The sequence below is a fragment of the Athene cunicularia genome, unplaced genomic scaffold (assembly GCF_003259725.1).
Source record: "Athene cunicularia isolate RWA unplaced genomic scaffold, athCun1 SCF_16, whole genome shotgun sequence".
Lineage (NCBI taxonomy): Eukaryota > Metazoa > Chordata > Aves > Strigiformes > Strigidae > Athene > Athene cunicularia.
The window spans coordinates 87130-102032 of record NW_020799222.1 but is presented as its reverse complement, the minus strand read 5'-3'; the positions used below and the strand labels follow the sequence as shown (position 1 = coordinate 102032).

General features: G+C 51.1%; 1 protein-coding gene across 1 annotated transcript in view; it reads right to left on the bottom strand.

The window, feature by feature from the left end:
- Positions 1 to 757: 757 nt before the first annotated feature.
- Positions 758 to 14903, bottom strand: part of LOC113490592 (hydrocephalus-inducing protein-like) — a 58177-nt gene continuing 44031 nt past the window's right edge. The window contains exons 9-17 of the mRNA XM_026867114.1: positions 13966 to 14033; positions 11901 to 12136; positions 10969 to 11069; positions 9600 to 9740; positions 8940 to 9099; positions 7485 to 7637; positions 2130 to 2373; positions 1024 to 1155; positions 758 to 768 (exon numbers count right to left, since the gene is read on the bottom strand). Coding sequence (XP_026722915.1) covers positions 758 to 768; positions 1024 to 1155; positions 2130 to 2373; positions 7485 to 7637; positions 8940 to 9099; positions 9600 to 9740; positions 10969 to 11069; positions 11901 to 12136; positions 13966 to 14033 — 1246 coding nt within the window. The remainder of the gene's footprint in view (positions 769 to 1023; positions 1156 to 2129; positions 2374 to 7484; positions 7638 to 8939; positions 9100 to 9599; positions 9741 to 10968; positions 11070 to 11900; positions 12137 to 13965; positions 14034 to 14903) is intronic.

Here is a 14903-nt window from a genome sequence, read left to right as displayed (position 1 = left end):
GTAGAGCCGATGGGTGCGCCATCCTTTGTTTGTTACCTTGAAGTGGTAACAGCAGGGATCCAGGCTAGAAAGGAAAAAGAGATGGAAAGTGTCATGGGAGCTGCTATCTCCCAGCTGTCACCCAGCTTCAGCACCCTGATGGCGTTATCTGACTGCACACTCAGCAATAAAAGCATCTCCAAAAAGGCTGACCTCACTCAAAGCTTTGGCAAAAGCCAGACCTTGGTTGCCCCTAAATATATCATCATCCAGTAGCTGCTCTGTTTGTGTACAGCAAGGAAGAGCTGCATGAAGATCATCATCTCAGCTGCTGCAGACAGAGCATCACCAGACTAGAGACCCTCTGGTGACCTGGGCACCCCTTGCCTCGCTGGCGGGGCCCCTGCCCTGGCACCCACGTTATCCCCTCACTCCCCATCCCTTAGGGAGCGTCCAACCTCATCACCCCCAACATGTCGTCCTTTGCCTGAACCGTGCAGCTGGTTTTGTGGTTTAGGAAAGTTACACGCAACTGTGAGAACACAGGATCAACGAAGTTTCCCCAGTACAAACGTGGCAGCAAGAACAGGTCTGGCTGCTGAGGGGATGGAGCAAAAATGAGGGGTGAATAAATAGAGGTAGATACAAACCAAAATGAATATTCAACAGAAATTGATTTCTTCATGTAAAGAAACACTAACTGCAGGCCAGTCTGGAGTAATTATTTTACCCTCTATAAATCTGAGCACAACCAGGACATGAGTTGTTCCTGGAACAGTTACTGGTTTTCTGAAAAGGACAGAATACACAGCTTACAAAATGCATGTCCGCCACAAGCAGCTAAATACACAGACCTGAGAGTATAGAACAAACCAGCCTTTGAAACAGACTGTGAAAACACGATGTGTACGAGCTTAGCGTGAAACGGTTTATGTGCTGGACAGCACAGATGAACACCTGCAGAAGCTCTGGGTGATGCAGAATCTGTGGCTCTGGGAAAGCCCAACTCATCTGAGATGTTACCTGGGCCCCATCTCAGCTCACCTGGCGGCACCTCTGCAGCCAACAGCAAAGGCAACAACTCCAGAGTCTGCAGAGCAAGATGTGCAGGGGGGCAGAGGACGATGACAGAAATCACACTGACATCGCCCACTCCGTTGGGTAGCCAATTTGTGGCTGCACAGAGCACAGGACACGCCGGACAAGCACCAACCTCCCTGCAACGTCCCTGCTCTTTCTACCCTGAAATTTAGGTATCGGGCCAATATGGACCCTCTGCAGCCAGGGAAAGGAACAGGCACCTCAAGAAGACTATTCTCCTCCTCCCAAGAGGTGTCCAACACAAGGCAGGCAGCACTCTGAAAGGTTTATTTTTCTCCCATTTATGGGAACGTGCCTGGTTTCAGACACAGGCGTTAGGACCAGTGAATCTCCCTCCCTTGAGCTAAGCTCTTTCATTAACACCTTCCATTTATCCCGCCCAAACTCAGTGGACTTCTACTCCTCTCCCTTCCAGAGCTGGTCCTGCAGCCACCCTTGCCTGCCCGCATCTCAGGCTCCGCTGCGGCGGTGACACCGAGGAAAGCCGGTGGGAGAGACGAGGGAAGAGCGTCTACATCTAGTCAAGAGCAGCCCAGCAAGGGAGCAAACTGACGGTGATATGGGGCAAAGAAATTCTGCTGCTCTTCCAGGACTGCTGGGCACAAAGCAGCATCATTAATTTAGTCAAGGACCTGCTAACAAGCTACCACCAAGGCTTTCCACTGTTGTGAGATGATACTCCACAGGGAAGGGAAAAACAAGCAACGTTATTGCAAAGGGAAATATGTTTATACTTCTAATGTGGCATTTTCCACCCAGAGGCTTCCAGCACCTGCTGTTTTCCTCCAAATCTTTACTGGATAAAGTGAGGAAATAGAAGTATTACAACTGAAGACAAATCAGTGATGATTTAACAGCTGGTTTCGATTTTGGTGGCTTTTGAGGGTACCTAACAACTTCCAAATGGCCACAGAAGGTTTCTAAAGGAAGCCCTGTGCCTTCAGGAAAACAGAGCCAGGACCTTGAGTGCTGAAGAACAACCAGTCTGAAGGACTACAGCAAAACTGCCCCTTGCTGAGCCCATGGCAGGAGCTGACACTGAGAGATACCCTGCCTGAAGTGAGGTCCCAAGTTGAGCTCCGGAGCAAAGGGTTTGTCAGTGACAATCGTGGTGCCAGTGCCAACAGCCCGGACAGGGATAACGTAGGTGTGGCTGTTCTCGATGAAGAGGTTCACCTCGTCCTTGAATTTCTGCGTGTCATCCAAGCTCGCTAGGACAGCCACAGACACCTCTGTCTCGGGGGGAATCACTCCTTCACTGGGTTCAATCCTCCAGTGTGAGCATTTGCCAGCCTGTAAGACAAGCCGAAGACTAACTTAGCATGGAAACCATGGACCCTGGGATCTTGTGGGGTGCAGGAAAAGGAAGGAATAAAGATATGAGGATAAAAACCAGAGAGGCTCCATTTCCCTAAATCCAAGCTAGTGTTTGGAAAGAGCAACTCTGCAGGAGCTTCTACAACCTGTATTTTACCTTCCTTTAACAGACTCACTTCATTAACCCCGTTGTTGCCCAACCCAGGGGGTGCTCATCCTGAGGACGAGGTTATTCCCCCTCCGCTCTCTTCTGGAGCACATGCCAAGGGAAGCTCCTTCACCTCTCCTGGCTTCAAGACAATGGGGGCTGCGTTGGCATAAAGGCTCAAGGCCAGAGCAAGCCAGGACTGCTCAAATCCCACCACAGCAGCCACACGGCTGGGGGATGCTACTGAGAGCCGGAAGACTAACTCTGCAAAACCAGCTGATCGAAACCCTGACAGCAACATCTTCTTTCCCAAGAGTTACACAGTGTTTCTCAACAGCCTCTGAAGAACTGACGCGCTCAGTTCCCACTGATCACCAGCTGCAGTGAGGTGCCCCAGTGCCCTCTGCTTTGGAAAATTCAGCTATTAATGTTCGTAGCAGGGCAGTAAAGCAATAAGCAGAAAGCAAACCGGAAGGCACGTGCCCTGTAGGCATGGCCCGAGCTTCCCCAGCACTCTCTTCCCTCTGGTTTCTCATGGACCTCCCTCCACATTTGGGGCAGCGAAGGTGCTGGACCCCAGCCCCTCTAAAACCACGTTCCCAGGGAGCAGGCCTGCAGAGAGGAAAACGCACACAGTGCTCCCTGGCCAGCGGGAAACGCACAGGGAGGTGGATGCACAGCTTCCAAGTGTCCATCACGGTGGCGCCTGCACCCCACATTTCAGTGCTGTGTTTGGGATGAAGGCAATACTCACCCAAAACTCTGCAGTATTCTAAGAGAAGAGGTTCCCTTCCTCCCCACCCTTTTTTTTTTTTTTTTAAATGGAAAGCAACAGTGTGCTTGGAGGCCTGACATGATCCAAGCAAATGCTTGATCCAGGTGAAGTTAGCTTGAGTTTCCATCCGATGGATGGGATGGGATGGCTGCCCTAAGGGATCACTGATGACCCACCACACTCAGTTCTCTTGAAGCTACTTAAAGCTAAAGTGATCTGGTCATTCTGGCCTGGCACAAGTGAAAGAGGAAGCAGAACTCTGTATTAAAAATGCAGCTGTACTTTACCAAGCCACAGCTCTAGCCAGAGAGCATTCACACCCTTGCCAGCCGACCCATCGCTCCTCACGGAGGCTGCACATGAAGGGGAAATGAAACCCCGTCTCATATTAGTTGTGCTCAGAGCCTCGTCCCAGGTGTTCCAGCAGTCCTGAGCTCCAGCATCTCCTCAGCAAAAGCACAGATGGGGACCACTCTGGTTTAGCCTCTGCCCCATCAGGGGGATGTTTTATGAAATCAAAAGGCAGAGGCTCTTAACAAAAGTAGTGTGGCACTCACTGCCACTGACAACAGAGCCTAACTTGCCAAGCTGGGTTCAGACAATAGCAGACTGCAGAGTGAGCTAACGAAGCTTGTCTCCATTTGTGTCCCCGGTCCATAGCTCACCCCTCCAGATCCCATCTGTGCTTCCTTGCTGGGCTGGGGAGATCAGGGCCACCTGCCTTGATAACCAAACCCCTCCTGCTTTTCCTTTGGGAAAAGCACCCGGCTGAGTCACTCTTGCTTCTAGGAGCATAACTGCCTTGAAGATTCTACCCTTCTTTAATTCAGTTAACCAACAAGGTGCAGCACGATACGACAAATTTAGTTTCCCTAGACAAGCAGTATTTCTTCCATTACTGAAAACTAGCAGTTCTGAAAGGGTATGAACTCATGTAAGATATCTTACATGAGAAAAACCAAACTCTCCCTTGTGGACAGGTTTCAGGCACCTTTTCCAAGGTCTCCTCCACACCTCTGCTCCCCTGTAGCACAGGACAGACCCAGCATGGTCGTTATGCAGGCAGAAGAAAGCTGCCACTGATTAACAAAAACTACACCTCTGTCTTTTCTTTCCTGATCACAGAGGCATGATATGCAGCTGCCTTCCATGGTGCCAAGAGGTGTCATTCTTAGTAGCTGAATAAATGATCCCCAAGAAGACAGAGTGAACAAGAACAAGTAGGAAACGATCAAAGAATGATGCTTTTTCCTCTCTGCCTTTCTGCAGGGAGAGCAAACACTTCCATTAACCAACACAACTCTTTTACACTAGCCAATATGGCAAAAAATCCCAGACACTTGGGGAAAGAAGATGACAGCAGCAGCAAGGAGGGGAAATAGCCATCTTTTTCAGCAGGTTGCATCAGTCCCCACCTAAGCTGCAGCAGTCCCTTCACGTTAACCCGTTCCTCCAGTCTTTTCTACCCAAAAAGGCGCAAACCCTCCCCTTGCCGGATCCAGGGGATCCTCCAACAGGGCTGCCTGGCAGCTGGGAAAGCAATCTGACAAGGAAAAGCACATCAGACACCCACAGGATTCAGCACGCGATGACACACTGGTCCCAGGGGTCGCTGTCCTGCAGACAACCTGGCACGCAGGCATAAGCCAACAGAGGACAAGGCTACAAAGTCCCTGTGCTGCTCTTCAAACCCAAACCAGCCCCATCTCAACGCACAGACTTGGAAGTTTTTTATTTCTTTCTTTCTGGTGGCAGAGATGTTCAGTGCTGCTCCCCACAACTCAGAATATAATAGACTCAACTCATCCAACAGAGAGAAGAGGAGGCAGTACAAGGAAGCCTGTGCACGAGGGGTACTCCAGGTAATTCCTTAAGTCACCACCCCAAAGTGAAGTTATCCACAAAAAAGCATCTTGGCTTGCTCAGATTATGCTCTTTTCTCCCACAGAGCAAGAAGAAATCTTGACTTGACAGGAACAGCAATTTGCATGTGATGGTTAATACCACCACCAAGGTGGCACCATGGCCATCTGCAGTACAGCATTTTCCTTTCCTGTTTTGGACAAGAAACCAACCTTTTACTTGCCCTGTTGCTGTCTCTTAATTTAACCTCATTCAGTTTGTTGAGCTGCCAGTCAGCGTGCTGTAACATTGCTGATCCAATGCTGCTGTGAAAATTTCTATCATAGCTCCTTCCTTTGAGCAGGGACCGTGATCTATAAGCCTAACAGCAAACGGCCACGGTTTCGAGATCAGCCATCAAACGGGAGAACAGGGAAATCACAGCTCACCGTCCTGCAGCAATCTCTAAGCAGGAAATCAAAGCACCAGCTTTTCTGTCCTAGAGAACACAAGACTTGGGTTCAGGGGCACAACTGGATGCAGGATGCACAAGTCACCCGCCAGCTGAACTAAGGGACAGCCTCTGCTCTCAGATGTACCTGTGCAGTTCACCCTGACGCCCAACTGCATCTCAAGTTTTATCTCCAAAATCATTCAGTCCTCTCTTCTTCCCATCCATAAACGGCCAGGCAGCCTAAGGCAGCAGCAAAGGGCAGAACTTCAATTGAGGCACCAAAGGAGGCAGCTGCTGGGGGCAGGGAGCAGCTGGAGCACACCTCGCCTGCCACAGTGCTGCTCCCCCTGGCAGCTCAGCATCAGGGGGCTGAAGAGTCTGAAGAGCCCTTGCTGAAACGACTGATCAAGCAGGTTCTCAGGACCTGCTCCCTCGAACACCTCCGTGAGAGCAGCAGCTGTCCTGAGAAGCCAAGATGCTCACCGTGGGGTAAGTCAAGCCTGTTGGGTCAGCAGGGGGGACTACTACGGAGCAGCAGAGCCCACCCTTACTGCAGGGCAAGAAACCATCCCTGAGCCACCCGCTATTATGGTTCTATTTGTTGATTAGCCACAGTGTTTGCAGAGAAGGCAGTGAAGCAGGACAGGATTTATTGCCCAGCCCCATGCCTTAGGGCCCTGAGGCAGTGCAGAGGCAGATACACCCCGCGAGCCCCCCGGTACACACAGGCTGCCCCGGGGAGGGAAGCAGGCGAGAGGCCGGACAGCAGTGCCGGAGCAGCTCTGCGGGTCAGGGCCTGCTATGAGCACGCAAACTCCGTCCTTCACAGACCAGCACCACCCACCCCAGGTGGCTTGCTCTCTGCAGAGACGGAAAGCAGGTTTTCAGTGTGGAATCAAAGCAAGCTGCCCTGGGAATCCCCCACTTTGAAGCTACATTTATCCCCCAAACAGCTGGAAAAGCAGCACAAGGGAAATTCAGCCCCATCCTCGTCCCAGGAGGCTCAGCCTGTACTCTCACACACTGCCTGATGCTCCATCCACAACACCCAGTCCACAGTGCCAGGCCTGGGCTAAGCAGCCCCACAAGTCTGACCCACCCGGCATGAGAAGAACAAGCCTCCTCCAAACCCTGTTTTCAAGCCCCTCACAGATCCCCCCTCCAGCGGGGAGCACACGCCACCCGGCCTCAGCACACGAGCCCGTCCTGGCTGCGTCAGCCCTGCTCCCCCTGCCAGGGAGCAACCCACCCTCCTTGGGCTGTGCAGCTTCTCGCCCTTCACAGCCTCCAGGAATTCAAGACCCCTTCTCTGCAGCCAGTCTCCAGAGGTGCTCTGCAACGCGACGGACTCCACCATAGGTACACCACCCTTACACGTACATTCTTGTGTGACAACCCAGCTGGTTTGACCCCCAGGAGCTGTGAAACTCACCTCACTGCGAGCAGTCTGAGGCCAGACCTCACACCCCAGTCTCTACCATTAACAGCAGTTCGACACAAAGCAAATGCAGATCTAACAGGGAAACCGTGCGGAGACCCGTGCCCTTGCAGGAGCAAAGGGCCACGGCGTTCTTTTGGTCTCACAGCTCCAAGCACACAACTCTTAGAGCTAAATACCTTCCACAAAATAAAGGGAGAACTTGCAAAAGTGATCCAGGCTCATTTCTGCTCAAACATCTAAGAAAATTATCTTTTACTGAGGGGTCCCCCAGCTAAAACTGTCCCCATACCAGGCTCCTCTTGCTGCGCTGTGATGAAATACGTTGCTTTCTCAATCATCTAGTGATATGCAAATGTCACATATAAAAATCAAGTCACAGGTTACTTGTCAGTCATTTTTGTTGGAAAATAGCCCCACAGACACTTACCATCTTTGCCCTGATGGTTGCAGGGATGACGCTCTGATTGGAGAGGTGGAGAGTTCGGGAAGCATCTTGCAGAACCTCGATACTGCCAAAATTTATCTTATGTGGATGAACACAGACAACTGGTCCTTCTCCAGTGCTCGCTAAATGGATTTTCTGCTCCAGAAAGCACGTAGGAAAGATCAAAAAATAATTAGTTACATCATTCAAGCAGTATTTTTTTCTTTTGACAGTCTGAGACCCAAAAGTTCTGTTCTTGCAGAACTAGCACAGACTATTGAAGAATGAATGTTAAACCGCCTTCTGACATCATTAAAACCATTAAGGAGGCTTTCGGGAGGTTTAGCAGCACCACTTCTAATCATTTTATTAGAAGTTTGAATCCCTGTAGCTACTTTCAAAATGTCAGCCTTTCTTTCTGCTTAAAGCTTAAGGTTCCCAGGAATCTTCTGACATCCTCTCTCACGGTCAGAAATGCTGTGTCAGACACTTAGATCACCACTTGGGATGACACCATCCCTCCTCTGCTCTAGGTGAAGGGAAGTGGCTGCAAGTTTACTTGAGATGACAAGACCTCCTGACCTTGCTAACGTATAGGAACCAGTGAAGTAGGACGTTTAATTTTAACGTTAACCATCACTTGTATTTCACTAGCTTTTCTTTTTCCTGTATCTTACTGCAATGTATATCATTTCATTTATACTCTTTTCCTAACTACCCTCTGACATCTTACCCACTTGTAAAACATCCCAATACCTGTAACTCCTTGCCTAGTGGAGATTGAACAGGCCTTGGACATTCTGGTAAACTCCCCGAGTACATCCCTGATAACAGGGACCTAAAAACACGAGACAAGCGCCTGAAAAGATGCCAGTGTCAAGGAAAGCGACTGGGAGCCGGTTTAAACCAACCCCCTCAGAACAAACAGGAGCCGAAGGACGGGTGAGGTCACTCCACGACCATGCGTGGACACGGGGAACCTAAAGTTCAGCCAGCGGGCAGTGTGAGGAAGAGGATGTGGACCACCAAGGGGGGAGAAGGCCCTCAGTCTGTCTTTACTACGCATGCTCAGACTATGTAAATGAATTCTGAGAACCCATGAGCATAAGACTGCCTTTTCTAAGGAATCTGATACATACGTGTGCTTTTTGTCGATATTAGTCGGAGTTTTGTCAGCAGGTGCAGCACTTGTGGTGGAGCGATCCCCAGTGCTGCACAGAGCTGCGAATGCAGGATCTCTGCTGAGCAGCTGCTCAGTTCTGACTGCTGAGTGAAGCTCTTTGTTTCACAGGCCTTAGCTGTCGCGTATGCCACAAACCCCTTCTTTCCTTGTCCACACCAGCATTTCTTTTAAGTTCTCATTTTCCCGGAAAGGATCCCCAGAATTAGCAACCCTACCTGAGGCTTCACACCCCACCAAGAGGAGTCACACAAAGGCCCACGTGCCCTGGAACTCACCAGAGGGGATCCTCCACTCCCAAACACTGCAACACGAGCAACAGTGTCCTGCTCTCCCGTCACCTGGGCTTCCAGCGTCAACGGGACCTCCACCGCGCTGCAAGGCTGGACAATCCCCCATGGCATGGGGCTGGAGTACCACACAGAAGCGTCCTCCTTGTTTTCCTGTAAGGGACAGAGTCAAACGCATCACACAGGAGTGACCTTGGAGGAATCTTTGAACTCCTCAACATCTACCCCAATGGCAATTCACACACATTTTCAAAAATCCCGAGGAGAAAGCAGGAAGGTACAAAGTAAGATTCAAGACTTGTATGGGCTTAGCATCCTCAGGGGGTCCAAAAGATGCTCCACCCACAAACACCCACTCCTGTGCTGGCAGCCTCCTTGCAGCAGCTTTTCACAAGCCTCTACGTTCTCCTGCATGAAAGCACCCCAAAGACTACAATATAAACTGCTTCCTAAAATCTTTCAACGGCTTCCTAAAGTTTATATTCAGTAGGTTCCTATTTAACTGTGTCCTGAAGTTTATATTCCGGTAGCTTCCTTCTCTCAGCAACCTTTAGGTCTGAATATAAACCAGCAAGGTCTTAGCCAAAACCCCCTTTTTTCCCTAATGAACCCTTGATAACATCGGAGGGCAGGAGGCAGATGCAATGCCAAATCTGAGGAAGAACCCTGTAGCAGCCTGGAAGATCGCTGTCGTTCACAAGGGTCAGCATCTGATGGTAAGGGTATTTTAGAGAGCACCGTCCGAACATCACGACGGGGTTGAGCACTCGCAGCACAGGAACCATGCATCTAGGCAAACAGATGACCAAAAGGGAATTAGAGATACGAGAGAGCGTGGGGTTTACTTACTCCCCAAGTAGCACGAAACAGAGCACAACACATTTGTCAAATAGACACTTAATACCCCTACAGCGATAAATGGCCTTTAACTGCTTCTGGCTCCACCACCCCCTGTAAAGCTGGGGCAAACCCCGGGACTCGGCCTCGCAGAGGCTGCCAGGTGCCCAGGCGGCGCACAGTGCCCTGTGCCAGAGCTGCCTGAGCAGCTCTGCCCGCTCTTTGTCCCAGGAGGCTTGCAAGGACCCTCCCAACAGTCCCGGCAAGGCGTGAGCTCTGGGGCAGCCTTCCCCCCGAGTGCTCACCAAGGCTCAATGGGCACAAGACCCCAGTGTCTCAGTGAGAACGACTCCCTCCTCTCCCACACTGCTGTTGACCTGCCTGAGAACTCAGCCCTTTGCCCAGCGATAGAGGGCACAAGCCACCCCCTGGCTCCGGCAGCGGGGGATCACCCTCTCCCAGCTCCTGCACCCCACGGCTCCATGCACTCTTGTTTTACAAAACCAGCCCAGGCACTGACTGGATGACTCTGCCTGGAGAGGGAACAGCACGGTGAACTCACCCCTCTTGGAATTAAACCGACACCCACCGCAGCACAACAGGGGTGAATCTGTCTGCAGCAAGAACATCTTTTGGCTTAAGTCTGAGAACATTAATGCTCAAAAGAACCAGAGGGAAGCAGAGAAACCTGAGCTCACCTTCCACATCAAGGACTATTTTCCCCTTCATAAGATCATGCTTTGAGCTTCCCCTCACCCGTCCTCCCATAAGCCCCTTTCCCATTCCCACGCCCCTTCGTTAACTGACCCAGACACCAGCTCTCAGCAGGCTGCTCGCTGCCGCCCAAATGGATGTTGTATTTTGGCTGCAGCCCAGCACAAGTCCACCACTTACAGGAAGGAAGAAAGATGGCCCCTTGGAAACTTATTACACCTCAAGGCACCAAAGAACAGGCCATGAGTATCATTATTGTTCCCCTTAGAAAAAGGCTCAGGGCCACGCCTGTCCCTGGAGCACGGGTGCTGCTTTCAGAACACTGCCCATCTCACATCTAGCTGGGCAGAACTACCTCATTAAGCAACACTCGTCACTGGAAGGTGGAGCCAGCAAACCACGTGCAAGGCAGAGTGGTGCTGGATGCACGAGGAGAGACGACGAGCTGCAAGGAAAGCGCCGATACCTGGCTGTGAGGAGCAGCGCCGACACCGCCCTGCCTACACCGCACACATCCACCACCAGAGCCAGCTCGTATCTCTGCAGAGTGTTGGAACACAGGGTGACCTGGTGGAAGAGAAAAGCATCGAGCACTTCATCACTCCCAAAAGCCAGCGTCCACCTGTGCTGTCCTCCGGTTCTCGTTCCACGGGCAGGAAAGGGAGGATTTTGCCCTGACTCTTCTGCTGGTCCATGTGCAGAGCACACTTGCTGGGAGTAACAAAAGTCTTCTGACAAATCTGCTGTGTTAAATACACCTTGCGCTTACCAGGGCATATGTTAAGCACGATTACATTAATGCTCTACTCCCCACCGTATTAAAATTGAAGAGACTGATTTTTAATCTGAACTACAACAGCATAAATGCAGAGGCAATCTGTTGACTTCAACAGAGTCAGCTTTACACTGGGAAGCTGAGGGCAAAAAATGCAGCCCAGCAGGTGCTGTGCAGTTCCTGGCTGCCTGAACTTTTTCAGTCCCCACTGGAGATCGCCGCAGTGAATGCAACTCCTTCTGCTCATCAGGAGACGAGAAATAAGACCGGGAAGAAAAGCAAAGTGCTTTATACAATGACATCTCTCTTTTTAACAGCCACCTTCTGTCCTCATCCTTCCTCTGCCCACTTTAAATCAAAGAAACTGCTCCAAGCAGCTCTCAAAAACAGATGAATGGCTTCTGCACTTGACCATATGGGACATGATCAACAGCTTACGATTCTGGAAACAAAGCAGTGGTCCTTCAGAAAAGCCCCAGAGTAACCCAGCTAGCAAAAGCCCAACACCAGTGCAGATATCCTCCCCGCGTTATGCTCAGAGCTAGCGGTGCTAAAGCTCTCCCATCCCTCAGTGAAGCTCCAGCTCCACCTGCCGAGCACGGACGGACGGACTCGTCCCATACCTGGATATCCAGGAATCCCAGGGGGCGGATGGTCCCTCTGCGGGGCTTTATGCTGAATTCTCTTGGCCTGAGGTGACGTTGGGCTCCCTTTCTCTTCAGTAGGTGACTGTTGTCTGTCATGTGAGCAAAACTGCTGACACTGGGCTCTCCCAGGCCATCCCCAGGAACACGAAGTTTGAAGGTCAGGGGCACCAAGGAGGTGTTAGTGAGGCGACACGACAAGGTGTGAGGAAAGCCTAGAAAAATGACACAAATATGAATTTATGCACCAACTGTCCCATGATTCCTTGTGTGAATAGCCTGTTGTGATAAAACCGGGCTTGGAGTTTGCTCTTTTCAATCTGAAGTACAGCTAACTGGGAAGCTACACAAGGAATTAATTGTCACTTAAGTTCCCTTTTACGCTGATCACAGAGACTGTTCCTTGGAAATGCCCAATCTTGGCAATGCTGAACACCACAAGTTTCTCTCTAACTGTGAGGAGCTCTCACCTACCCCCAAACCAGCACCAGTTAGTTCTTTCTTACGAGTGTCCATCCAGACAGACCATTTATTCTGAAAATTCAATCCGTAAAATGCCCCGTGAACTCTGCGAACACTCCCACAGTTTCAGTATATAGAAGCAGGGTATTGTCATCGAGGAGAAGCTACAGTAAAAGAGAGGAAGGGTGAAACTGGGAACAACAGCATGATGCAAAGCACTCTTGGAGGCAAACCTGATGCTTGCTCAGAAATCAGCAGGAGCCATGTGCCACCTCACCCAACAAACGGGACACGGCTTCCACACCGGACACTGACCCACAGAGGTCGGCATCACTTGAGCTGTGATACTCGCCTTCCCTCATGGAAAACCAGTGACACAGCCACACCTGGGGGTGTCCTGTAGAGACAGGACATCAGCCCACAGCCTGCTCTGGCCTGGACAGCTGGCTCAGCTGGCCAGCTCTGCGAGAAGGAGACATCTCCTGTGACCTGCTCACCAGGCGTTGACTGAATACAGACGGGGAGGAAAACCAGCTGCAGCCACAGCAGCCGTGTCCAACAACAGTGACCACTGCCCGCCTCCAGCAGTTACTCCAGCAGGGAGGCAGAAGGGGCACAAAAAGGACAAACAGACTTCACAGTTCCAAATGAGACCAAAGTCACCAGATGCAGGCCAACAGTCAGCAGCACAGTTACAAGAAGCAAAAATACAATAGCTGCTTTGAGCTGAAAAGGCCTTATTAATGGAATGAGATCAAGGAGGATGAATCTCCTGTTACGTAGCCACACTTCTGCCTGGTGTGTTTCCTGTTGTTTTATCCAAAAGGAAGTAAGTGGCAGAGTGGTGATGGGGGGAGGGGACAAGCGGCTCAGGAAAGGTAATGAGTCTTCTTAAAACGTCCAGGAACAGCATGAAAACACAGAGGCATCCTGGGCACAGTTGATTTCACATTTAAACTATACATTATCTCAGTAAGAAACCTTTGTGAGCCCGAGATGGAGAACCAGAAGCTGCATTTCAGCAGTCTGGATGCTCAGCCACAGGCTCTGTCAGCAGAGCTGGGCCTGTGGTGGGGAAGGAGGAGCCCATGGTCCGAGGACATCAGTGCCTGATTCAGAGCTACTGCTTGGGCATGTTACCTGGTGGGTGACAACGAGGGGCCCTCACAGCATTAGTTAACATCTGGCACTAAAGGTCAGGAGGGTAACTGGTATCCTTGCCTTGCAACAGGAACATTTACCCAGAGCAGCTACAGGCCAGTACGCGGCTTAATCTCCCTTCTGCTGCAGTCCTGCCCCTGGGCCCTCTGGGACAAGGACTTTCACGGTCATTCTGCTGCCAAGGATTGGGAGGCCTGGGGCTGAACAGACTCGTAGGACACTGGAAAATACCGACGGTATCCCTTGGTCCTATTTGATCTCACGATGGCACAAGACTGCCTAAGCAACCAGCAGCCCTGGCTTTAACACTCTGAAGGCTGCTATGGAGGAGCACAAGTGACAGATGGTCTTATGTTGAAGTGCTCTGTTTTGGTAATTCCCAGAGCTCTCAACCCGTGGCCCAAGACCAGGGCACACTCACCGAAGGAGACATCACCGAAGTGGAGGGCAGGGACGTTGAAATGGAAAGTCGGTCCAATGACACAGCCCCTGCAAGGAAAAAGACAGGCAGAGGAGGCGTTGGCTAGGTTGGAGACAATGGCTTTCCTTACCGCTCGGGTGGGTAAAAGCTGCTCTCAGAACCGCGGTGGGTTTCAAATCAACCTGTCAGCCCTGAGCTCAGCACAGCACCCATGGGGACAGCAGGCAGACAAAGCAAAGTGGTCAGCAGCCGACAGCTGCTGCTGAGGCTCAGAGCACCGCGGCAGGGTGTGCCCCCAGGCTGCTGCCGGCCCCAGGAAGGTCCCGGAACAAGTGATGGCTCTGTGCCTCGGTTTCCCTACCCGGCAAGTGATGGACAGAGGTGTCCACACAGAAGGGGACTCACTGTAACGAGCCTTCCCAGACACAGGTTCCCTGCTTTGGCATTTCTTAGCTGGAACTGCTGTTTCCATGGAGTATATGAACACCTTTCTCAGAAGACCTGGTCCACACAACCATTACACATGCAGGACTTTGAGACATGAACCCAGGGGAGCCCCCGACACAGTTTACACAGCAGACACCTGAATCTTGGAGGGAAGTATCAGCTTGTCACCCGTGCACCAGCTGACACATCCAAGAGCAACACGTCTTGAACCACTGAACACGGGTGTCCTGAACCCACCGCACCCATCCTTCAACACAGCAGACAGCTCCAAACTCCAAAACTCACTCACATCCACTGAAATCAGTACTTGAAGCTGCACAACATTCATTCATTGATTTCATGGTTGATGACAATCAATGCCAGCTCTGCCTCAGTTAAAAATCAAGGGCCACAGTGAAGAGTGCCTCCTCATTTTATTCACAGCACTGCCACTCTCATCATCCACAGGTTCTGCACATGAACAGACCCAAGAGTCCCACAGCTAGTCCCAA